This window comes from Coffea arabica, chromosome 4c (genome assembly GCF_036785885.1).
Source record: "Coffea arabica cultivar ET-39 chromosome 4c, Coffea Arabica ET-39 HiFi, whole genome shotgun sequence".
Classification (NCBI taxonomy): Eukaryota; Viridiplantae; Streptophyta; class Magnoliopsida; order Gentianales; family Rubiaceae; genus Coffea; species Coffea arabica.
Window position 1 is genome coordinate 47,109,395 of NC_092316.1, and position 22,723 is coordinate 47,132,117.

The 22,723-nt window shown below is 36.3% G+C and overlaps 2 protein-coding genes and 1 pseudogene across 2 annotated transcripts; 1 reads left to right on the top strand and 2 right to left on the bottom strand.

Annotated features, from left to right (window-relative positions):
• Nucleotides 1-1,937: 1,937 nt before the first annotated feature.
• On the top strand, nt 1,938-4,886 carry LOC113740231 (uncharacterized protein At5g01610-like). The gene is made up of 3 exons (XM_027267775.2): nt 1,938-2,187; nt 3,916-3,970; nt 4,342-4,886. The coding sequence occupies exons 1-3, from the start codon at nt 2,086-2,088 to the stop codon at nt 4,719-4,721; spliced, it is 537 nt and encodes a 178-aa protein (XP_027123576.1). The 5' UTR covers nt 1,938-2,085; the 3' UTR covers nt 4,722-4,886.
• An 8,719-nt stretch (nt 4,887-13,605) lies between these two features.
• LOC140004830 (uncharacterized) lies at nt 13,606-17,659 on the bottom strand. The gene is made up of 7 exons (XM_072044982.1): nt 17,375-17,659; nt 17,121-17,264; nt 16,518-16,682; nt 15,914-16,400; nt 15,724-15,793; nt 14,979-15,586; nt 13,606-14,279 (listed from the first exon to the last, which is right to left on the bottom strand). Exons 1-7 carry the CDS (start codon nt 17,657-17,659, stop codon nt 13,606-13,608), a joined length of 2,433 nt encoding a protein of 810 aa, XP_071901083.1.
• Nucleotides 17,660-19,233: 1,574 nt separating this feature from the next.
• LOC113739235 (pentatricopeptide repeat-containing protein At1g56690, mitochondrial-like) lies at nt 19,234-22,317 on the bottom strand (annotated as a pseudogene).
• Nucleotides 22,318-22,723: the final 406 nt, after the last annotated feature.

Below are 22,723 nucleotides of genomic sequence, written 5' to 3' on the forward strand. Positions count from 1 at the left end.
ATATAAAAATTAAACAAGTAGCTCAGAACAATTTCCCTACATGGCCTACAAGGAGTTGCAAATTGGATAAATGCTGATGCGACCATGTAAATGTCAAATCTTAATTATGCGGTAGGGTTATATGTGAGGTGATGTGTAACTTTCATATTAATTTAATTATCCGTGGGACCTAACTAGCTTCAACATTGATTTTTTGCGATTAAACCTTTTGAACAACCCTTCTGTTCATAAATCGCTTTCTTAATTTATTACTAAATATGACAACAATTGAAGATGCTCTTGATATAAGCAAAGATCGAGCTCTATAAAAGTATAAGCCAGTGATATAAGAGTAAATCTTTCCTACACTGACAGTGTATACACTATCATCGTTAGATTCATGACATGAATGTAAAAATTAAATTTCAAATTCAAATTTTGCACAGTTATCATTCATCACTATCAGTATAGGAAAGATTAATCTGTGATATAATCCATAATTTTCAGAATATTGGCCAATTATGTAAAACTCCTTTTAATTCCTCCCAAAGTTTGTTTAACTGCTTTCAGAATAAAATGTGCTAGAAAGAAGATTAACCCACCGCAATTACCCTATTTTTATGCAAACATACAAGTGTTTGATACTTACATATAAGGAAAATAAGGAAAAACTTGTAATTCTTTATTTTTGTTTTTGAAAAAAGAAAAGCTCAAAACCAAAATATTCATTTCCATCCTAGCTAGTAAGAGTAGTGATATTTATGACCGTACCAAAACTTTGTTTTGGATTACAAATGAAAAAAAAAAAATATTGACTATGTTTGGGTTGTAGTTTGTTCAAAAAAAATTTTCTTTTCTAAATTTTCTCACCGGTTATTCTTCACATACCCCCTGTTTTTTTTTTTTTTTGTCTATTTAAATCTTCTCATCTTTTTGTTCGTCACACGCCCTTATCCAAAAACTAATTCAGTAATAATTAAAATACGGTCCTTCTATTTTGTGCATCAAGTGCATGGATAAAAAGGAAGGACTAATTTCATTTTTTTTTAGTTTAATTTCGCAGAAATAACACTCTTATGGAATAATATATTCACTTTAGAGGGTGAGCAATAATTTAAAATTTTATGAGTAGCCACGCTACCTTTAGTATTTTTATTCCATGCCAAATGTGCAAATATTAGAGAAACCCAATGCTCTCGTTGGTATGACACTTGAAGTCGCTTTTACTTCCGGTATATGTTGTTGGATTAATTGCAACACGCATCCTCAAACTACTTTTAATATGTATTTCATCCTTGAATCAAAACTTTTTTTTATTTCTTCACTGCCTCAAAATTATTAGTCATGTTTTGAACCCTAATCTACTAGGCAGAAATACAACTCCCTAACCCATGACTAGTGGTTGAACTCCTCCGCGCACTTAACGTGTTTGGACCAGGTTGGGGCACCAGGTCCGGGTCGCAGGAGATTAGTCGGATCCCGTAAGGATTGACACGGATATTCCTGTATCGACAAAAAAAAAAGAAAAAGACTAGTGGTTGAACGGTAGAACTTAATTATTGTATACAATCAAATTACACTACATTGTTCAAATAAATTGAAATTTTCGTAGTTTATTTTCTGCCACTATTTTTCACTAAAAATATTTTAGTACCCCTAATTGATATCAATTTTAGCACTTAATTACATTGTACTAAGTATTCTTGATCGCTTAAAAGCATTAAAGGCTTTCCATTCAAAAATTGCTACCAAATTTCATTAGTTCCCAACCAATTTAAGTGAGTGCTAGAATCGATAGTTTAGTGGTGCAAAACCACAAATTAGTGATAGTTCGTTGGTGCCTATTATAATTAACTTTAATTTACTGTATATTATTTGGTGTTCTCGTGAGGCGCCGCTATTTTGCTTGCAATGACGGATACAGGATGAGTTGTCAGACACCTATGATGATTGAGATAGAAGTGACAACACACACACACACACACTCATATAAGCAACCAACAAAAGCGACCGTCCAGCATTGGGAGGTAGAAGAAGAAGATGAGAGTTGTGATTTGTGAGGTGAATTTCACTTGAGATAAGATAGATTTATTGCAGCCTGCAAGAATGGAGAAAGCTCTGACAACAGTTGGGAGCTTAAAAGCTAGTACGTTTTGGGTTTCCAAGAAAGCCAAGGAAGAGATCTCCAGCATCACTCAGGACCTCTCTGTATAATCAACTTTTCCTTTTCTTTCTTGATCGTTATTCAGTTATTTGAATTCTGCATTTTAATTTGTAGACTGCATTAGTTCCTTTGATGCTGCTTTGTTTAAGTGGTATTTCGACTCTGTCATTGTTATCTGAATTGACGTGCAAGAACTTTTAATACAATGTCATAATAAGATTTGTGAGATTTAGTAGTAGATAAAAGGAATCTTGAGGAAAGGAGAGGAGGGCTCCAGTTTAATTTGGATTTGGGTGGAAATTTGAGATAAGACAGAGGATTCTTGTTTCAATGCCCTGTTAATTCTGAGATGCATTGATTGGAAAGTTTTGATCAGACAGAGCATTCTTGATTTTCCTTCTAATTCTGAGATTAGTGGCATTAATGGATGTGTAGTGCAGAGCGTGTGGTTTTATGGACAACAGGCTTTACCACAATCATTATTATAGATGCTGATATTATTTTGCGCTTTTGACATTTCTGAGTTCAGTTGGGAGTTAGTAGAACTGTGTTTTCCATCGGGACTGTACTGTCGAATCTGAAAATTGGCATAGTTGTAACCTCAAAAGGAGGATCAAGTAAGAAAGAGGTTGTCAATAATTCTTGGTCAGTTTCTATTAGAACGTAATAAGACTTTGATCATTGCTTCTTTTCATAAAATATAGCTTCTGGTTTCCAACTTCTGCTATGCTTATCCATAAGAATCCTCACTTTTCATATTACCGCCTTTTGATTAGTAGAGATTTAGTGAAAAATTGTGCCGGATTCTTCTTAATCTTTATCGCGTACATCGTTCAAGCCTTTTCAAGGTTCTTAAGCTTAGAGCTGGGATCAATCCTACTACCAGAATATGGCTACTTCATTGGGATTTGTCTGTCATTTCAGAGCTAGTGAGGGGCCTTGTCTCCCCAATTCTTTGGCCTCCAAAGTTCAATGTGCCTTTTTTTTTTCCAATGTGCCTAATGTGTCATTAATGTGCCCTTTCTTGGCTCCAAAACTTGAGTTTATTGACATTGTATTTCTGCTGACTTCAGAAGAATCATACCACCAGACCTGATATTGCAACGTATGCACTCTAGCAGAGTAACTCTTTTTTAACTTTGTGATCTTCCAATGAGATTCAGGCTTCCCATCCCATCCAATTTGTATGTTTACCTTTGAAGATAATTATAATGAAGAACTACACAGAGTTCTTTTGGCCATTAGCATTCTCGTTAACTTAGACAAGTAGCTATTTTTCCAGACTGGCTCCCAAGGGAACTGAAATTGTTCCTACTTGGTCAGTTTCATAATTCTGATTGTAAAGATTTTTAATCCAAGAAATTTCAGAGCAAATGTCATTCTTAATAAATTCTGATTTTTGAAATCCATGAAACAGCATACCATCTGTCTTGGACTTGATCTATTAAGTCATAAATTGTGAACCATGGCCAGGAAGACCTGTTTATGTTTTAAGTAAACTTGATTTCAGTCATCATATTCAACTATATTTCTTTTGGGTTGGCTTACATTCAGCAGTCTCTTGCTGAGGACTCTTTTCTTTCTCCTTTTTCACTTTTCTTGTTGATTTACAAAGAACCATAAATATATATAGTTTCTTCTCATGGACAATTTTACATAGATGAACTTGCAACTACTATCTCGGCTTTTCTTTTCTCATCTTTGTTGATCTTTTGCATAAGATTACAATCCCGTTTTGCTGCTCTTCCAGTAACTGCGCTTTCTATTTCCAGACCTTCTCTAATACTGTTGAAGAAAAGGCAAAATGGGTATTCAACAAGCTGAAAGGTATGATGATAATCCTACATCCATTTTTGTTTTCAGATGAATTCATCACGGAGAATTTTGTATTACCACATTGTGGCATCTGTGGTGCAAGTATACCTCATTCTAAAAGTGGATCATTAACTGTGCTGCATCGGCATCTTAGCTATAACTGTGGTATTCAAGATCAAACTACCATGATATATGGTTTCACTAGTATTTAGAACAGAAAAGACCACAGCAGTTGCTCATCCATAATGAGAGCATGCACATCTATAATCTAATGACAATTGGATCATTTTTCTACTGCTACCCTGCCTGCTATAGCAGTCAACATTGTGCAAGCTTGTCAGTCTCTGAATGACAGCCATCTAAACCATGTAGTAATTCCTCAGGTAAGCCCCTGAAGTCCTTGCCAGATCTCCTGCGAGAATTCAACCTACCGCCTGGCCTTTTTCCCCAGAACATAACTTGTTATGAATTTGATGCGTCAAAGTCCAAGCTTATTGTCTACTTGCCCTCTCCATGTGAAGTTTGCTTCAAGGACTCATCTGTTGTGAGGTATGCTACACGGATCAAAGCAACATTGTCAAGGGGAAAGCTCACAGGAATTGAAGGAATGAAGACCAAGGTTCTGGTATGGGTCAAAGTTACTAGTGTCAATGTTGAGGGCTACAAATCTGACAAACTGTGGTTTGCAGCAGGGGTGAAGAAATCAAGGCCTAAAGATGCATATGAAATGCCCCGTGATGCAGTAAAAGTAGAAGAATTTTGAGTTTGGAAAGAAATCAAAGATCCTGCTAGTTTTATGTCAATAATGCTATAGAAGCATTTCCCTTTTTTAAATATGGATACATTACCTTATTCTTTGATATGTTCTTTAGTCTTCACGAACACATATATGCTGATCGATATATGGAAACTATTAATGTTGTATCAACCATTATCAATTCTTGACAGAGTGAAATGTAGTATTTTAAATATGATACTAGAACCAGTGAAATATTCGTCTACTAGACAAAGAAGAATTCTATGATAACACAATGGAGGAGCAATATGAATCATCATATAAATAATGAATTAATTGTATATACACTGTTAATGTATACATTATCACCATTAGATATATAATACATTTGTAAAATTTAAATTTGAAATTTAAAATTTGCTCATATATCATACATCTAATCATGATAATGTATACACTAACAGTGTATATATAATCTACTTATGAATAATTATATAGTGTAGTATGAACAATTGACCAGTTTGTAGTATTTAGCTGATGATAGGTTTGCTTGTTAATAAAAGATTCACCAATATCATGTTTTGGGTGGGGCATAGATATTGGTGACGGAGAATCAGCTAATCGAAGGTCAAGCCGGTGATCCGCGAAAGTGAAATTATAAATGAAAATAAAATTATAGAGTGACCTAAAAAGGGGAGAAAACAAGGGAAAAATACAAACAAAATTGTCTAGAAAAGAAAGCAACAGCAAGGAAAATAGGAAAAGACAAAAAAAAACGTTGTAGAAAGAGAATCCTATAGAATTTATTAAAACAATAACTAGTCACATTTTATAAAATAGGGGTTTTTCCTTGTATAAATTTTTATTCCATTGGTAGTGTATATACTAGTGGATCTATATGTATGACAAGTAATTTAAATTTCAAGTTTTGGACACGTGATATGCATATAGGTGGTTAGTGTATACACTATCAATTTAATTTAGATTAATCTCTTTTTATACCATCTGTCCAATATTTGGGAGCATTACTATGTGTTGTTAATACAAAATTTTCACCTTTTAAATTCCTTTTGTCCCCTACTGTTAAGAGTATTTAATTTTTCCTTTTTAAGTGCCCTTCCTTTTTAAGCACTTCATTTGTAAAATTTCAATTAATGTTAGCAATTAGCAAATAACTAAATACCATACAAAGTAACTTTCTCTATTTAATCTTACCTACCTTCCCTTGTATTTGTTTACTTTTCTTAATTAATTTTACATTTCCAAAAATATAACATCTGAAATATATCTTAACGAGTACCTACCATTAGACAAACTCATGTTGTATCAGACATTATTAATTCTTGATAGAGTGGGTTATTCTATCAGATTAATCTTCCTACACTGACAATGTACACTATCGGTATTGGATAAATGACAACTATGCAAAATTTGAAGTTGAAATTCAACTTTTATATACATGTCATGAATTCAACAGTAATAGTGCATATATTGTCAATGTGTATAAGATTTACTCTATTTTATCTTCGAAAACCTAAAAGTTTCTATCGAATTATGTCTCAAAATTAGCAAGGCATTAGCAAATAGAATACCCTATATTTTCATTAAACTTTATTCATAACAAACGGGGCATTTCATATGGAATTCACTGTCTCTTCTAAAGTTTCAATCCAAATCCAAATCCAAATGAAACGGAACTCCTCCTAAGCTTTCCAAAAGATTACTAAAAAATCTCAGGAATTTTTCTGAGGGCTTTTATTAAAAAATCTGGTGATTTCTTTCTTTCTTTCTTTTTTTAAGGATAAGAAAAATCTTGTGATTTCTAGATAGATAGCAATCACAAAGGCATTAGTCAAATACACAGCCCTAAAATTAGAGTCAATTATATAGTTAATCCCCTTAAGGTTTGCCACACTTCTCTACTTCAGGTCTTCGTAAAGTAGCTTCAAATTATTATTTCCAAGAAAATCCAGCTACTGTGGTCAATTTAGCATTTCATTATTACTTTAAGTGTAATCTGGTAAAGTAACAAACAATTAAGAACTTGGCTACATTATTATAACTTTTGGGCGAATGAATACAACCTTACAAAGCAGAGAAGTTACTTTTCCAATTTTTTGTACTCTTGTACAAGAGGGATGCCCTGAATGAAAATGGAGTTTCAATAAGAGGTCTTATGTTACTTGACAAGTAAAATATTTTCATCACATGAGCTATACCATTGATATACAAGCTAGCTTACTCTTTTTAACATAGATTTTTTACATAGACAATTTTTAACGTTGCAATGATTTGTAATTTGCAATATTGATAAGCATCAAACTTTATGAATTAAAATGCATGAACTGAATGGCATCTCTCAAGGTACCAGTTTGCTGATAGAAACTTTCTGTGTCTAATAATAAAGATAAAACAGCTAAGACAAGGCAGAGAAAAGTACTCCAAGAAAATACTCAACCTAATGCAAACAACAATTATTTTTTAGAAGCAAGTTCACAGACTTTTGTTCTTTTTGTTACTAGTGGATCCAAAGTGAGAGCACTAATTTTGTGTTTACAAAAGTTCATAACCTTTTATCAAATTTTCAAATTGAATTAATAGTTTTCTACCATACAATGTTTACCTTGACTCTAACATTATAGCCCAGTCTTTTTTTTTTCTTTCCAACAAACGACAACAGATTTCATTAATATTAACACTTGATAATACAAGTATTAGTTACAAAAAAGGGATACTGCCCTCATTTCTCTCATCCCTAACTCAATCAGCCATATTGGGAAGTCATTTTCCCATTCAATGCTATGCACCAGTTTAACTGCAAAATGAGCTAGTGCATGACTGATTTCATTTGCTGCTCTAGAAATAAACACAAAAGAGCACCTATCAAAGCCTGTTTTAAGATCCTGTACATCCTCTAGAATAGTTGCAATGCTGTACTCATAGTCACTGCATCTGTTAATTTGCTCAACCACTGATTTGCAGTCTGAATGTACAATAATTTTCTTCCATCCAGCTCGCTTGGCCATCAGTAGAGCATTTCGTACTGCGAATGCCTCTTCAGTGCTCGATGTTCCCTTCCTCTGGTGTACAATTCCTTTGACTCTCATTATCTTTCCTTTCCAATTTCTTGCAATGATCCCTTGTCCGGTCCTGATCCTTTCTGCAGAGATGGTTGCATCCGTATACAAACATACCACATCTTCCTTTCAATGCTCGTTTCTTGCTTTTTGTCCACTCATATTCTGGGTTGTGCTGCTCTCCTGGTCTGATTCCCTTGCTTGCTCAAACTCCAACCACTCCTCTTGTGCTTTTTGTACAGTTTTGTGTGGTTCCTGATTAGCACTATAAAAAATTCTCTTGTTTCTGGCTTTCCAGATGTGCCAAAATATGTTAATGGTGAGATTAACTATCCTGACCTTGTTCCATCGAGAGTGATTGCATAGCTTTCTCCCACCATAGCCATAAGTTATGTTGTTCCTCCTTTAGTCCATCCCACCTTATTGGAGCCATGCACCATACCTCTGTTGCATTTTCACAAAAAAAGAGTAAGTGTTCGATTGTTTCCACCTCTTCCCCACAACAAATACACCTTCCCTCTCCTTTCCCCAGCCTTTTGTACATAATCTCGTTTGTAGGTAGGCAGTTTTGTAAGCATTTCCACATAAAATGTTTCAGCTTTGCCTTTACTTTCAGGTGCCACAATTTCTTCCACACACTATGCTTTCTTATTTCCCAGCTAGACTCTACATCTTGTCCTTTCTTCCTGCATTGTTTTCCTTCTGCCTGTCTAGCTATTGCATACCCCGTCTTTGCTGTGTATGTTCCATACTTGGAGAAACACCATATCAACTTGTCCTGTCTCCTCCCAATACTCGTGGGGATGCCTTTTATTAGCATCCTAGTTACAAAACCACTTCTGGAGGAGATCAGTGTTCCATTTCCCCTCATCTATCAGCTCACCCACCCATTCTAACTGGCAATCCTCAGGTTTTGATATGCTCACCTGGCCTTGGTCTGAACCAGAAATCCACTTATCTCTCCATATACTCACTGATTTGCCATCACTAATTCTTTTCCATAGTCCAATCAGTAGCAATGTTTTTGCACTGTAAATACTCTTCCAACTCCATGAAGCTGCGCTTGAGGGACTTTCTTCCATCCAGTTTGGGTCCTTCATGTATTTTGCCTTCATTACCTTACTTACTAGCAAATTTGGAGATGTTAGGAATCTCCAAAGTTGTTTAGCTAGCAAGGCAATGTTGAAAGCCTCTAAGTCTCTAAAACCTATTCCCTCTTTTCCCTTGACTTCTGATAACTTCTTCCAACTTGCCCAGTGTACACATGTCCCTTCCTCTCCTTTTCCTCACCAAAACCTTGCTATTCTTGCTGAGATTGCTCTGCACAAGCCTCTGGGGAGTCTAAAGCATGCCATAACATACGTTGGCATAGCCATAACAACAGATTTGATGAGAACTTCTTTTCCTCGACTCAACAACTTTTGTTTCCAACTTTGCAATTTGTTATTGATCTTACTCTTCACAAAACCAAACACCTGTGTTTTCGATCTTCCAATTGCCATTGGTAGCCCTAGATAAGTACCATTCCTTGCCTCTTTCATATTGTCAAGGCCCTCACTAACCTTTTCCTTCATTCGTTCAGTGGTGTTCTTACTATAAAAAATAGCTGATTTGTCAAAATTCACCACCTGGCCTGAGGCTTTTCCATAGCTTTCCAGTATGCTTTTCACCTTCCTTGCCTCCTGCTTGCTCGCTTTACAACACAGCAACGAGTCATCTGCAAAAAATAAATGTGAAATGGAAGGACTGTCCCTACAAATTTTGATACCTATTAGCTCCCTCTCAATAACAGCTTTGTGGAGCAGACAAGATAGTCCTTCTGCACAGATAATGAACAAGTAAGGAGATAAAGGATCCCCTTGCCTAATCCCTCTACTAGGTTGTATATGTCCTACTTTTTGTCCATTTAAGTTGAAGGAGTAAGAAACTGTGGACAAACAGATCATGATCTATTTAACAAAGATTGGACAAAACCCCATTTTCATCATAAGTCTACCCACAAATTTCCATTCAACTCTATCGTAAGCTTTGGACATATCCTGTTTAACAACCATGAAACCTACCCTTCCCTTTCTCCTATTTTTCAAAAAATGAAGTATTTCATGAGCAACTATGACATTATCAAGAATCTGTCTGCCAGGTATGAATGCAGATTGAGAGTTGCTAATACAGTGATGAAACACCTTTTTCAATCTATTGGCAATGATTCTGGAAATAATCTTATACAGGACTGTGTACAAACTTATAGGTCTGTAGTTCACCACTGAAAAAAAAAGGTGTCATTTATGTATCCTAACCAATGTCGCGGGCACACTCATTAGAAAAATCCTTTATATAAATAAAAAAAAGAAAAAATTACTTTGATATCATATGATGCATTCTAGCTTCTTCCTTACTTAAAAATGCACAAGTTTGCAGCCATTGCTATACACGAGTTTAATTTTAAAAAAAAATAGAGAAAAGAGTAGAGACTATAATTTTGAAAAGGATGAACGAAGTCTAAAATTTAGAAACAAAAAAAATGTAATTAATACTATTGGGAACTTGGCATATGAGGAAGATATGAAGGAAAAAATAGGTGATTCCACAAAATTTCATTCCATTTTTCTATAAATATTTGCAATCATAATGTGAGTTTTTTCCTTTTTAAGTTAAGTGGATGTATATGGATGACATGGATAATCCATTTACACCAACATAATCGGTTTTAAATGATTATTCATTTAAAACCATTAAATTTATATGAATCATCCAAATCCATTTAAAGTTGGTTTATATGAATGGATTGGTGGACATGAATCTATTTTGCCGCTTCTAGTAATCACAAAGGCATTAGTAAATACACAGCCCTAAAATTAGAGTCAATTATATAGTTAATCCCCTTAAGGTTTGCCATACTTCTCACTTATTCGTAACATGATTTTTATAGTGTTAATTTAAAAAAAAAGCACTCAAAAGATAACTTTTCTCACTTTGTCTCCCCGCAATATTCAATTGCATCAATTCCATCCTTGTGAGTTTAAATCTTTCCCAATTAGGTCCAATTAGCATAGGAAACACAATTTTTCTTTTAGTTTGGCTAATGGATGCTCAATGAGCACTCCTTAGAAGGTGCTTTACGTGTTAGTTTTTAGAAAAGTATAACTAATTTTAAAAAATGTCTAAATGCAAGGGGGTGCATTAATTGTAATGTAAGGCAGCGCCCAAATGCGATCTAAGAGTGGGGTGAATTAAGTTGATAAAAAGTTTAAGCAAATAATGGCAAATTCCACTCAATTTTTTACTAGCCAAAATAACCTAATGATGACATATTTAAGCAAGTAGAAAGCAATAAAGATAAAACAATTAATTCACACAATTAATCAAGTAAAAGAAAGCAATGAAATAAATGATTGCAAACTGATTTATAATGAGTCGGTACCCTTCCTGGCATCTGCATCCAATCCCAAACTTCTCCAAGTTTAGAGCTCAATTCACTATATGCTTCTTCAAATATTGGTGAAGCAAATCAATTTGTACAAAGAAAAGCTCACCTTTTATTCACGCTAAACTCATTCTAGTTGATTCAAAAGATTTAACAACTCACACAAAACTAACCCTCTCTAAACTACAATTCAATGTTCACATTTATAATGGAGAACAGTCTTATTTTTCAACCTCACAATGAACTATAAGTGTGTAAAGGGAGTAATTTTCTTTACAAAAATAGTTCTAAGGGGTTTAATCAATGCAGACAAAAGTTTTTACCAATGTTTTGAAACCCGGACCGTCAATTGAACAGATAAGGTGTTTGGATTGCGATTCAACCGATCAGACCGGTTCAATACAGGGTCAATAAATTTTTTTAAAAATAAATTATATTAATATTATGTGCATAAAAATAAGATAACCAATGGACTAATTTAAGACTTTATTTGACAAAAGATTTAATATTTTCAAAGAACTTGATCTTTCACAAATAAATTTTTTAAATTATAAGGTCAAACAAATAATTTTTATCTCAAGTGTATCTACTAAAAAATAATCTTAAATCCTACATAAAAACACCACAACATTCTGAAATTAAACAAAATTCATGTCTTTAGGAATTACACATCGTGAGTTTAAACTTTAAACCACGTCTTTTGGAATTAAATATTGCAATTTTGCCAAAAAAAAAAGGAGTCTAAAGGAAGTTAGGAAACTAAAAAGTTGATATGAAAACTTGATAAGAGGCAATAGATGAGAAGAAGGTGAGTGGATGTGGTACTTTGTTATTGGTCTTTATGGTTAAGAAGAACTTATTCTTTTTTTTTTAGTTTAATAGGCAAAAAAAAAAAAAACCACGGGTTCAACTGCACGATAAAAAAAGGCCTTTTTGCGATTATAGAAAATTGTCATAACAACTGCAATATTCGCCACAAAAATTTTTTTGTGATGATAACTTCGTCACTAGTAGCTCGTCCAAAAGAGCTCGTGGCCAGAAGGTTTTTGTGATAAGTAAAGGGTGGTAGTCACAAAAGTATTTATAACGACACTATTTGTTCGTCACCTCTAAGTATTTTTAGTGAAGATAAAATCATCATAGTAAGTGGTATCCAGACATCACCTTATGTTATACTCATCACAAAAAAGTACTAAATCTAAGGTTTGACACGGAATTTTGTGATGACACTTTCATCATAAAAAGTCCACATATTTTTTGTGGTGGTACATTCTACATTGCCACAAGATAATAGCAACCATCCATTGCTTCTTGTGATGAATGTTCTAACTTTGTCATCACAGAAACTTTCAGTACAATATCTCTTTGTTAATGACAAAAGGTGCATAAGAACCTGTATCCTGCTTTAATAGTTATTAATATTTTAAACATTAATTCAAACTTGAACTTGACACCATACAATTAATGGTCACTATTAATACAGTAGAACAACAATGGCCACCGTTGTATTGGTCATCCTATTAAAAGTCAATGTCTAAACTTATCATAGTATCTTCAGATATATACATCCAACGTAACAAGTTCCTAAATAATTCTACCAAGCTACTGGAGCTTCTAAGTAGCAGTCAACATCAAAAGATTCAAATGCTATAAGAGTACTAATATCGATAATATTTTCTCATAACCATGTATATTCAGCTGGATATTGCAAGTCAAGAGAGAAATCCACAAAAATTGAGCCAAAAAAATGGACAAAAGTAGAGAACTCAATCGAAAAAGACACAGATTGAACTTATTGTCCACAGAACTACAAAGAATTGATGAAAAATAGAATGTACATATTATTAAGGATTACAATTACTGCAAAGAAGAATACTGCCAATAACTATATACAAAATTAGAAACATCTATCTATGGTATTGATACAAACGGCACCAACCTTGTGATGCAACCCGTACAGAAAGGCTAAGATTTAGAAGGCAGGGATTCACGTTGATGACACACGAACGCAGTGGAATCACTTAAACCCATTGATCACGTGGTCAACGAACCTCGGTATTAGTAGAAGACGCCACAATCTAGCGCGGTCCTAAATTGATAAGTCAATTGAACCAAAGAAATGAATCTAAGATATTCAAGGATGCTTCAATGAAACTTTGAGAGAATTCTCAAGTGTATTTTTATTAATCATCATAAACTGCATAATACAACCCAAGTTGACCTATTAAATACTAAGATAATTAACTATGACTAATGGGCCAAACTAATCACTAATGTGGCCCACATGGCCTAATCCATTGACCCAAGAACTAACAACGACTAAGGTCCAAGCGACAAGTTAGTTGGACCTCTTTATTACTTTCTACTAAACTAATAATGGTCATGGACCATTTAGCTGAATCATGGGCTTCTAATCTTCAGTGATGGCCAAAACTAGGACAACAAGTCTAGGTTCGTTGAGGCCCTCGATAGCCTTTGACTCTCCACTCGACTCTCGGGCAGCACGAACCAATGTTTGTAGTGTCTCATTCAATCTCTTCGCGCGAGCTCGTGTCATAGGCCCCAATGGCACCTTCATTTGCTCCACTTGGATAGCTCTCTCGACCTCCTCATCATTCCCCTCCTTTGGCGAAAGATTTGTCCTCAAATCGACCTCATCTTCTGCTAGATAGGGACTTAGGTCAACAACATTAAAGGTAGCCGAGACATTATATTCACTGGAAAGATCGAGCTTGTAGGCGTTGTCATTGATGCGCGCCACAACTTGGAATGGTCCATCTCTACGGGGTAGCAACTTGTTGCGACGCTGGACAGGGAAACGCTCCTTGCGCAAGTGTAACCAGACCCAATCACCTGGTTCAAACACCACGTGACGCCGACCTTTGTTGGCATGCTTGAGGAACTGTTGGGTGCGAGCTTCAATGTTGACTCTCACCTGCTGGTGCAAAGCCTGTACAAACTCAACTTTCTTTTTGCCATCAAGGTTAGTACGCTCAGACAACGGCAAAGACATCAAATCCAAGAGAGTCAAAGGAGTAAAACCGTAAACAATTTCAAATGGAGAAAACTGTGTAGCACTATGAACTGTACGGTTATAAGCAAACTCGACATGTGATAAACACTCCTCTCAAGTTTTGAGATTCTTTTTAATGATGGCTCGGAGTAAAGTAGACAATGTGCGATTAATGACCTCAGTTTGGCCATCAGTCTGGGAGTGACTGGATATAGAAAATAGCAATTTAGTGGCCAACTTCCCCCACAAAGTTTTTCAAAAGTAAAAGAGAAACTTAACATCTCTATCAGATACAATAGTCCTAGGTACATCATGTAAACGGACAACTTCCTTAAAGAAAAAATTAGGTATGTGAGTAGCATCGTCCGTCTTATGACATGGAATGAAATGAACCATTTTAGAAAATCGATCAACAATGACAAAAATGCTATCATGACCCCTTTTACTCCAAGACAGACCAAGCACAAAATTCATTGAAATGTCAACTCAAGGTTCCGAAGGAATAGGTAGAGGTGTATACAAACCGAATGGTTGGAGTTTGGATTTGGCACGGTGACAAGTGATGCAGCGTGACACTACTCGCTCCACATCCCGCTTCATGCATGGCTAATAGAAATATTCCTGTAAAGCACTCAAAATCTTGGTGACACTAAAGTGTCCCATCAATCCACCTTCGTGAGTTTCACGGATTAGTAACTCACGAATAGAACATGACGGAATGCACAATTTATCATTACAATACAGAAATCCATTATGTATGAAGAACTTACCTTGACTCGACTTAGCACAAAACTTATAGATAGCAGAAAAATTAGTGTCGGTATCATAGATTTCTTTGATGAGATCAAATCCAAGGAGTTTAGCATCAAGTAGAACAAGCAAGGCATACCTCCTAGATAGTGCATCTATAACAACATTGGTCTTGCCAGTTTTGTACTTGATCACATAGGGAAAGGACTCCACAAAGTTGACCCACCACACATGTCTCTTACTTAATTTGTGTTGAGACTTGAGATGCTTCAACGCCTCATGGTCAGTGTGGATGACGAATTCCTTTAGTCGCAGGTAATGTTGCCATGTCTCCAACGCATGAATCAAAGTATAGAACTCCTTATCGTAGGTGGAGTAGTTCAAGGCAGCACCATTCAACTTCTCACTAAAGTACGCGATAGGCCTTCCCTCTTGGATCAGCACAGCTCCAATCCCTACACCAGAAGCGTCACACTCAATCTCAAAAGTTTTATCAAAATTAGGTAAGGACAATAAGGGTACATGTGTGAGCTTGTGTTTAAGGAGTTGGAACGCCTTCTCCTGAGTTCCCCCCCACTCGAACTTCACATCCTTCTTGATAATGGCGGTCAGAGGGGCAGCTATAGTGCTGAAATCTTTCACGAATCAGCGATAGAAACTTACAAGGCCGTGGAAACTCCGAATTTCACTCGTGGTCTTGGGCACTGGCCACTCATTGATGGCCTAAACTTTGTTCTCATCTACTCTAATGTCATATGCACTAACCTTATAATCAAGAAAAATAAGTTCATTAGTGCAAAAAATACATTTGCCAAGGTTAGCGAATAACCTCTCCCTGCGCAAAACATCAAGAACAGCTCATACATGTGCTACATGTTCCTCAGGACTCTTACTGTATATCAGAATGTCGTCAAAATAAACAACAACAAATTTGCCTAAGAACGGGCGAACTAACTAGGAGTGTTAGTCAAATCAAAAGGCATAACTAACTTCTCATACAGACAATTTTTAGTCTTGAAGGCCATCTTCCACTCGTTCCCTTCCTTCATTCGAATTTGATGGTAGCCACTCTTAAGATCAATTTTTGTAAAAATGACTGCACCATACAATTCGTCAAGCATATGATCTAAATGAGGTATAGGGTGACGATACTTAACTGTAATAGCGTTGACGGCGCAGCAGTCTACACACATTCTCCAAGTGCCTTCTTTCTTTGGGACGAGAATGACTGGAACTGCATATGAGCTTATGCTCTCTCGAGCCCAACCCTTCTCCAAGAGCTCATCTAATTGCCGTTGGATCTCCTTAGTCTCCTCAGGGTCCATCTTGTAGGCTGATCTGTTTGGCAAGGATGTTTCGGGGACGAAGTCAATATGGTGCTCGATCCCTCTGAGTGGCGGAAGTCCACTTGGGATCTCGTTTGGAAAAAAGTCATCAAATTCCTACCATAAAGAAGAGATTTTAAGAGGTAAGTCATTGAGTGACTCATGAGAGAGTAAAATCACCTCTTTACAATATAAAACATAGACAACTTGTTTGGACAAGAGTAATTTGCAAACTTCTCTATTCTTGGCAAGTAAGGTAAACCGCTTCTCCAATCGACCAGATGTACCAGAGGTGGATGTCCTCTCGACCGGTGCTTTAATGATTGTCTTAGGATTAGGTGACTTTTTAACCACCTCTCGTTCATGCTCCTGTTGCGATTGCAGTTGGTCTTCATGCACCTACTGAAGTGTGAAAGGAATAAGTGTTATCTTCTTGTTGTGGTGCAAGAAGGAATACTTGTTAGTAAAGTCATCATGAGTAGTTTTCTTATCATATTGCCATGGCTGTCCCAACAAAATGTGAGAATCTTGCATGGGAACGACGTCGCAAAGGATCTCATTCTCATACTTTCCAATCCGAAAAGGCACCACCATTTGCTTGGTGACTTTGATATCGCCACTCTCATTGAGCCATTGCAAGCGGTATAGACTAGGGTGCCTCAACGTGGGCAAAGAAAGATGATCCACCATGAAAGTACTTGCCACGTTGGTATAATTACCCGCGTCAATGATGAAACTACATGCCATTCCCTTAACGTGATATCGTGTGTAGAAGATGTTGTTACGTTGGATCTCATTCACTTTCTTGACTTGGGTCGTAAGAGTCCAACGGGCTACTAGAGCAACATCCACTTGCTCATTAGTGGCCTCAACCTCCACCTCGGAATTTTCACCTTCATCTATATTAATGGAGGCATCTCGACGAACTCGTCCTCGTCGTTCGATATGACATCTTCGCTTGGTAGGACAACCATGGTACACCTATTGAGACACTGAGAAGCAATGTGTTCAAATTCTTAGCATTTGAAGCACTTGTTGCGGTTTTGTGGCTTGGAGGAGTCGAATGGAGGCTTGGTAGTTACCTTTAATACCTGCTTTGGTAGCTCGGATTTATGAGTGAATTTAGACACCCCTGTATTAGGCCGTTCCCGCTCGAAGGTAGGATTGACCCTCCAAAGAGGCGTGGCCGAGAAACTAGGGTTACGAGGGTTACCTCTCCTCTTAAGTCTCCTTTCGATCTTGGATGCCTTATCAATTAACTCAGGCATGTCCACGTAGTTTTGCAACTTCACCAACTCGGCGATCTCAGGTCTCAAGCCGTTAAGAAATCTCGCCATGGTAACCTCTCTATCTTCCACAATGCTTGCTCGGAGCATGGTGATCTCTATCTTCTTTTAGTAGTCGTCCACACTGCGGCTTCCTTGAACTAATGTCTGGAGTCTCTGGTATAGATCACGGTAGTAATGGTTGGGTACGAACCGTTTTCTCATAATGGTTCGTAACTCCTCCCATGTACTAATTGACCGTTCTCTATTGCGGCGCCTGCTAGTGCGTTCCTGCTCCCACCAGACAATAGCGTAATCGGTGAATTCGAGGGTTACCAGTTTGACTTTTTGTTCATCGGTGTAGTCCTGATACTTGTATGTGTGGACGTGTGTGTGTGTATATATACACACATATACACACAAACATACGTACATACATACATACATACATGTATAAATTTATATCTAGGTAATTTGGACTGCTAGAACATTTAAAGCAAATTAGCTACCTTGATAGAGCGGATCAAAATAGATAATACGTGGCTTTAGTTTGCTTATTGGGTGCATAGGCTCAAATTCAGCTTGTGGTCGTTGACAAAGCTCACTCCACTTGGGAATCCAAAAATGACCAAAAGCTCTTCTTGAACTGCTCTCCTACATGAATAAAAGTCATATTTGTTATTGACTTCAACTCGTATTTGAAATTCTTAAAAATCAGTTTTAGTATCCTGCCTTCAGTAGATATTTTATATCTTCCAATAAATTATTAGAATTAACTGACTTTTGTATGACCTATTTAAAATAAATTTGTGTTTTGAAAAAAAGTGATGATCGTGATTTTTTTTCTTTTTTTTGTAATAACGAATACGAAGATATAGAAGCATTAAACAATAAAGATTTACATTTTTAACCATATATGCTTCACCCAAAAAAAAAAAAGGCTCAGAAGACGACATGCCATTGTAATGCACAAGCTATAACTACATATCTTTTTACTGCTGAAAAATTATTTTTCGTGAAAAAAAAAACTAAAGAAGGTATTGGAGAACCTTTCTCATAATTGATCATGAAGATTGAGTGAATCATGAAATATAATCAGAAAGAATAGTCTTAAAATATGTTGACTTATCCATCGGGATTTGTATCAAATGTAATACTAAGTTATACAAGATTGGTAGCAAATTGAAACCAAACTGATTGCAAAAGGCTCCAAATATCTATAGCTCCTGTAGGAGATAGAAAGACTATACTATTGAAAACTTACTAACACTCAAAAGACAGTTAAATGTAAAGAACGTGTCAAAATAATGTGCTTTCTACATGATGTTCAATTAGTATTGCAGTGAAGTTCAAATTTAGAAAATCCAAACACACCTGACCACATGCAGAGCAGAATATTCAGAAACATGGAAACCTTTACTGCAAAATGTGGTTGCACCTTCAAGAAATGAAAGGCAGCCTATCTTTGGTGGCCACATCACCACTTCAATTGTTTTTCGGGTCTTCAACTCCAGAAGCCCTCTCTCCATCATGTATGACATTTGTTTTCAGTCATCATGTAAAGACCAGCAACTCATAGCTGCTGCTTAAATAGATTTTTCAGCCAAAGTTACAAAAATCAGCAGTGACATGCTAAAGGACATATAATCACAATTAGAAGCAGCATATGCCAAGCAATTGCGCATATCCATGTGCCAAAATCTGTCTTTATGCAAGCACAGGTCATGCACTGACCAATTCTCTGCAAAGCTACCAGAATGACTTTTCAAGATGAGGTTTCAAGGTTCACCAGTAATCATTGCAAGAGCATACTCCATCCTTAAAATGATGAAATCTATTTGCATCCCTCAAAATAATTAGTCTTCCTGTAACTTTTGAAATTAACTTTACAACAACATGGCAATCTCCACAAACTCGGAGGTTTTTCATTACTCTTATGGGCATTCTGCTAGGCAACTTCAGAAGTCTATATGCAATAGCCAACTTTTCACTGTGATGTCCCAGGCTTCGTACCTTCTCTTCTTCATCCAAATCATGCAGGAAGAAGTTGCCATCAGGGACATATCCAGCTTCCCTTAGTAATGCAGCTAAGCTCTCTAACTTCTCGATAATCATTGGGTGTCCTGGATGCGGCATATGCTCACCACCAGTAAACATATGCACTTTCTTATCAACCTCAATCCAGTTACAACCAGGCGAGCAGCTAACTTTCCTCAACTGCATGTGCTTCCTCAGCTTTGCTACATCCTCCCATTTGCCTCTAGAGGCAAAAATATTGGAAAGCAGAACATAATATCCGACATTTTGTGGCTCAAGCTGCAGAAGTTGCTTTGCTGCCACTTCTGCCAAGTCCAAGTTCATGTGGTTCCTACATGCTGCCATGAAAGTACCCCAAACAATTGCATCTGCTTCTACTAGCATCTTGTTAATCATATCCATAGCCTCAACCAAATGACTAGCTCAGCCAAGCAGATCAACCATACAAGCATAGTGTTCAGTTCCAGAATCTACCAAATATTTGGATTTCATAGTCTCAAAAATTTATTTCCCTTCTTTGACTTTTCCAGTGTAACTTCAAGCTGAGAGAACTCTAACAAAAGTAATAGCATCTACCGTATTGCCTAGAGAACACATTTCACGGAATGCTTGCAGCGTTTCATCTGCTAAGTCGTGTTGGGCATATCCTGTTATTATAGAATTCCACATGACTACATCCTTCAGAGAAAATCTGTCAAATACTTGCTTTGCTTTGATAAGGTCGCTGCATTTCACATACATTGTTAACAATACAGATGAAACATATACATCATCATTGAATTTTGATCTGAGCAACTAAGCATGAATCTGTCTACCATGATCAACACTTGCAAGATTAGCATACACAGAAAGCACACTTATCAATGATGGGAAGTTCAGTCTAAGACCTTGTCTTTGCATACACTGAAACATATCAAGGGCCTCCAAATCAAACCCTTTTCTCTCATAAACCTTAATCATTGCAGTCCATGTAGCATCATCCTCCACCCTCATGGAATCAAATATCCTCCTTGCTCTAGTGACCTTCCCATTATGGCCTAACCCAAGTGTCATTGCATTACAAGCAACAACTGATTTAATAGGCATTGCATCAAAGAGCTCCAATGCCTCTTCAATTCTATCACTCTAGATGTACCCCATCAGCATAGCAGTCCATGACACCTCAGTCTTCTCAGGCATGACCTCAAAAAGCTTCCTAGCTAAATCCATCTTCCCATTTTGTGCATATCCTGAGATCATTGAAGTCCAGGAGAACTATGAGGACCTGAATTTTCTTATTTCTATTTTATTTTATTTTTTTGATTTATTTAATTATTTACTCATCCGTTTTCTTTGAAAAATTTATTTCAATCATTTTAAACTTATTTACATGGAATAATATCACAATTATATTTTTAACATGTCTCGTTAGTAAAATTAATTTTTCTAGACCTCGTTTAGCGAGAAATAAGGAGTACACGTTTTTTGAAATTATGTTCGATCGGAGAGTACATTAGTCTTGGAGAATTAAGAATGATCAATAATAGATTAAGAAAAGTTAATTGAGAGATTAGATGTGAGTAAGTTAAAATTAATCTTATACCGTGCGCGCGTCGAAAGTTTTTTGAAAGGCGTGCTGGTACAAATTAATTTGAGATTTGAGGAATTAATACTAGACTCATGTTTTATTTCTAAAATAGTTATTTTCATGATTATTTACTCAAGTATTAGTTAGTTATACTATCATTATAAGAATTTCTTAGAAATTTTGCTTATCGCGCACAAGTCGGAAGTTCGCGTTTTCGCGCGCGCGACTAATTGGAGGATTTTAGAAATTATTGTTAGACTACTAAGAGTGGATAATAATAGTGTTAAAGGAAGTACATTAGATGTTTAGTACACAAGTGAAACAAACCCGAGAGGAAACGGGCATGAAATGCAAGCATAAGCGCACTATTGAGAGTTGACTTTTCCCAAACTTTGGCCCCAAGTTTCCAAGCTTCCAAGAGAAGCTTTAGTTATCAGATCTTCCTCTCTTTCCTCACCATTTTTTCTGGCCGAAACTTAGCTCCAAAGAAGAAGAAAAGAACTCTCTCCATTTTCACTTCATTTCTACCTCAAATCCTAGTCCAAATCACCTCAAATTTTGCACCCAACTTGCAAATCACTTGGAGATTCACTTCAACTATGAAGAGAGCATCATTTTCACGGTTTCTTGGAGTTTTGAGGTGACCGAAATTTCTGAGTTTCATCAACCAAGAGGTAGTAAATCATCCAACCTTTGAAACTTGATTTTTGTGAGTTAGATTGGACTTCGAAACTTATAGTTTCATGTAGGTAACTTTGGTTGGTTGAAAATCACTTGAGTAGACTCTATAAAATCCCACAATAGACATGTTGGACTGATATGATGATTTTGGGTGTTATTTATGTTGATTAAGTGTTAAACTAGTGGATATAAGTTGAAAAAGTGGAAAGGAAATCGAAGTAAAGATTGCATGAGAAATGGGTGAATTTTGCCTTGTTTTTGCAGGGCACTTGGTGCGATTTTTTTGCGATCAAATTGCCTTGATTTTGATGTAGATATGTTGTATAGGTTGTGTGGAAAGTTTCACAAAACATCACTTGATTTGGTTGGGTAAAAGTTGCATTTTCGAAACATGTTCAAACCTGAAAAACCTGTACAGAGGTACTCTGGCAGCGAACTTTGAACGATCATAATTCCTTACTCCAACGTCAAAATCGAGTGCCATTTACGAAATTTGAAACTAGATACTTCTTTGTTTTCTAACGGTATAAAATACATCCCCTAATTTGACTTGAGTGAGCCGTACCGGTTCTTCAAAGTTACCTGTTCTGTTTTATTGTTGTGATGGAGAGTCAGTAATGTGCTGAAACTTGTTGCTTGAATTTGAACTAGTTATGAACTGAATTTCATAACGATTTCTTCTGATGAAATGTAACTTATGAATGTAGTTTCTAACACTACCAACCATGCTCAATTCCAAGTTGAATTGACTGAGTTATGGCCAAATTACAGAACTGCATCAGTGATAGAAAACCCTAGTTTTGGCTAGCCGAATGGCTTAGCTCGAATTGGGACTTGTTATTTTGAAACTTTTAGTGTCAATCACCTACCAAATATATGTTGGATGTTTC

Excerpts from the sequence above, each read along its gene's own strand:
- LOC113740231 (XM_027267775.2), top strand. The coding sequence starts at position 2,086 with ATGGAGAAAGCTCTGACAACAGTTGGGAGCTTAAAAGCTAGTACGTTT. Across the intron at positions 2,188-3,915 it reads GCATCACTCAGGACCTCTCT|ACCTTCTCTAATACTGTTGA; the intron begins GTATAATCAACT and ends TTCTATTTCCAG. Across the intron at positions 3,971-4,341 it reads GGTATTCAACAAGCTGAAAG|GTAAGCCCCTGAAGTCCTTG; the intron begins GTATGATGATAA and ends GTAATTCCTCAG.
- LOC140004830 (XM_072044982.1), bottom strand. The coding sequence starts at position 17,659 with ATGCTCCGAGCAAGCATTGTGGAAGATAGAGAGGTTACCATGGCGAGA. Across the intron at positions 17,265-17,374 it reads AATCCGAGCTACCAAAGCAG|GTGTACCATGGTTGTCCTAC; the intron begins GTATTAAAGGTA and ends GTGTCTCAATAG. Across the intron at positions 15,587-15,723 it reads TTATTTTTCTTGATTATAAG|CACTATAGCTGCCCCTCTGA; the intron begins GTTAGTGCATAT and ends GAAAGATTTCAG.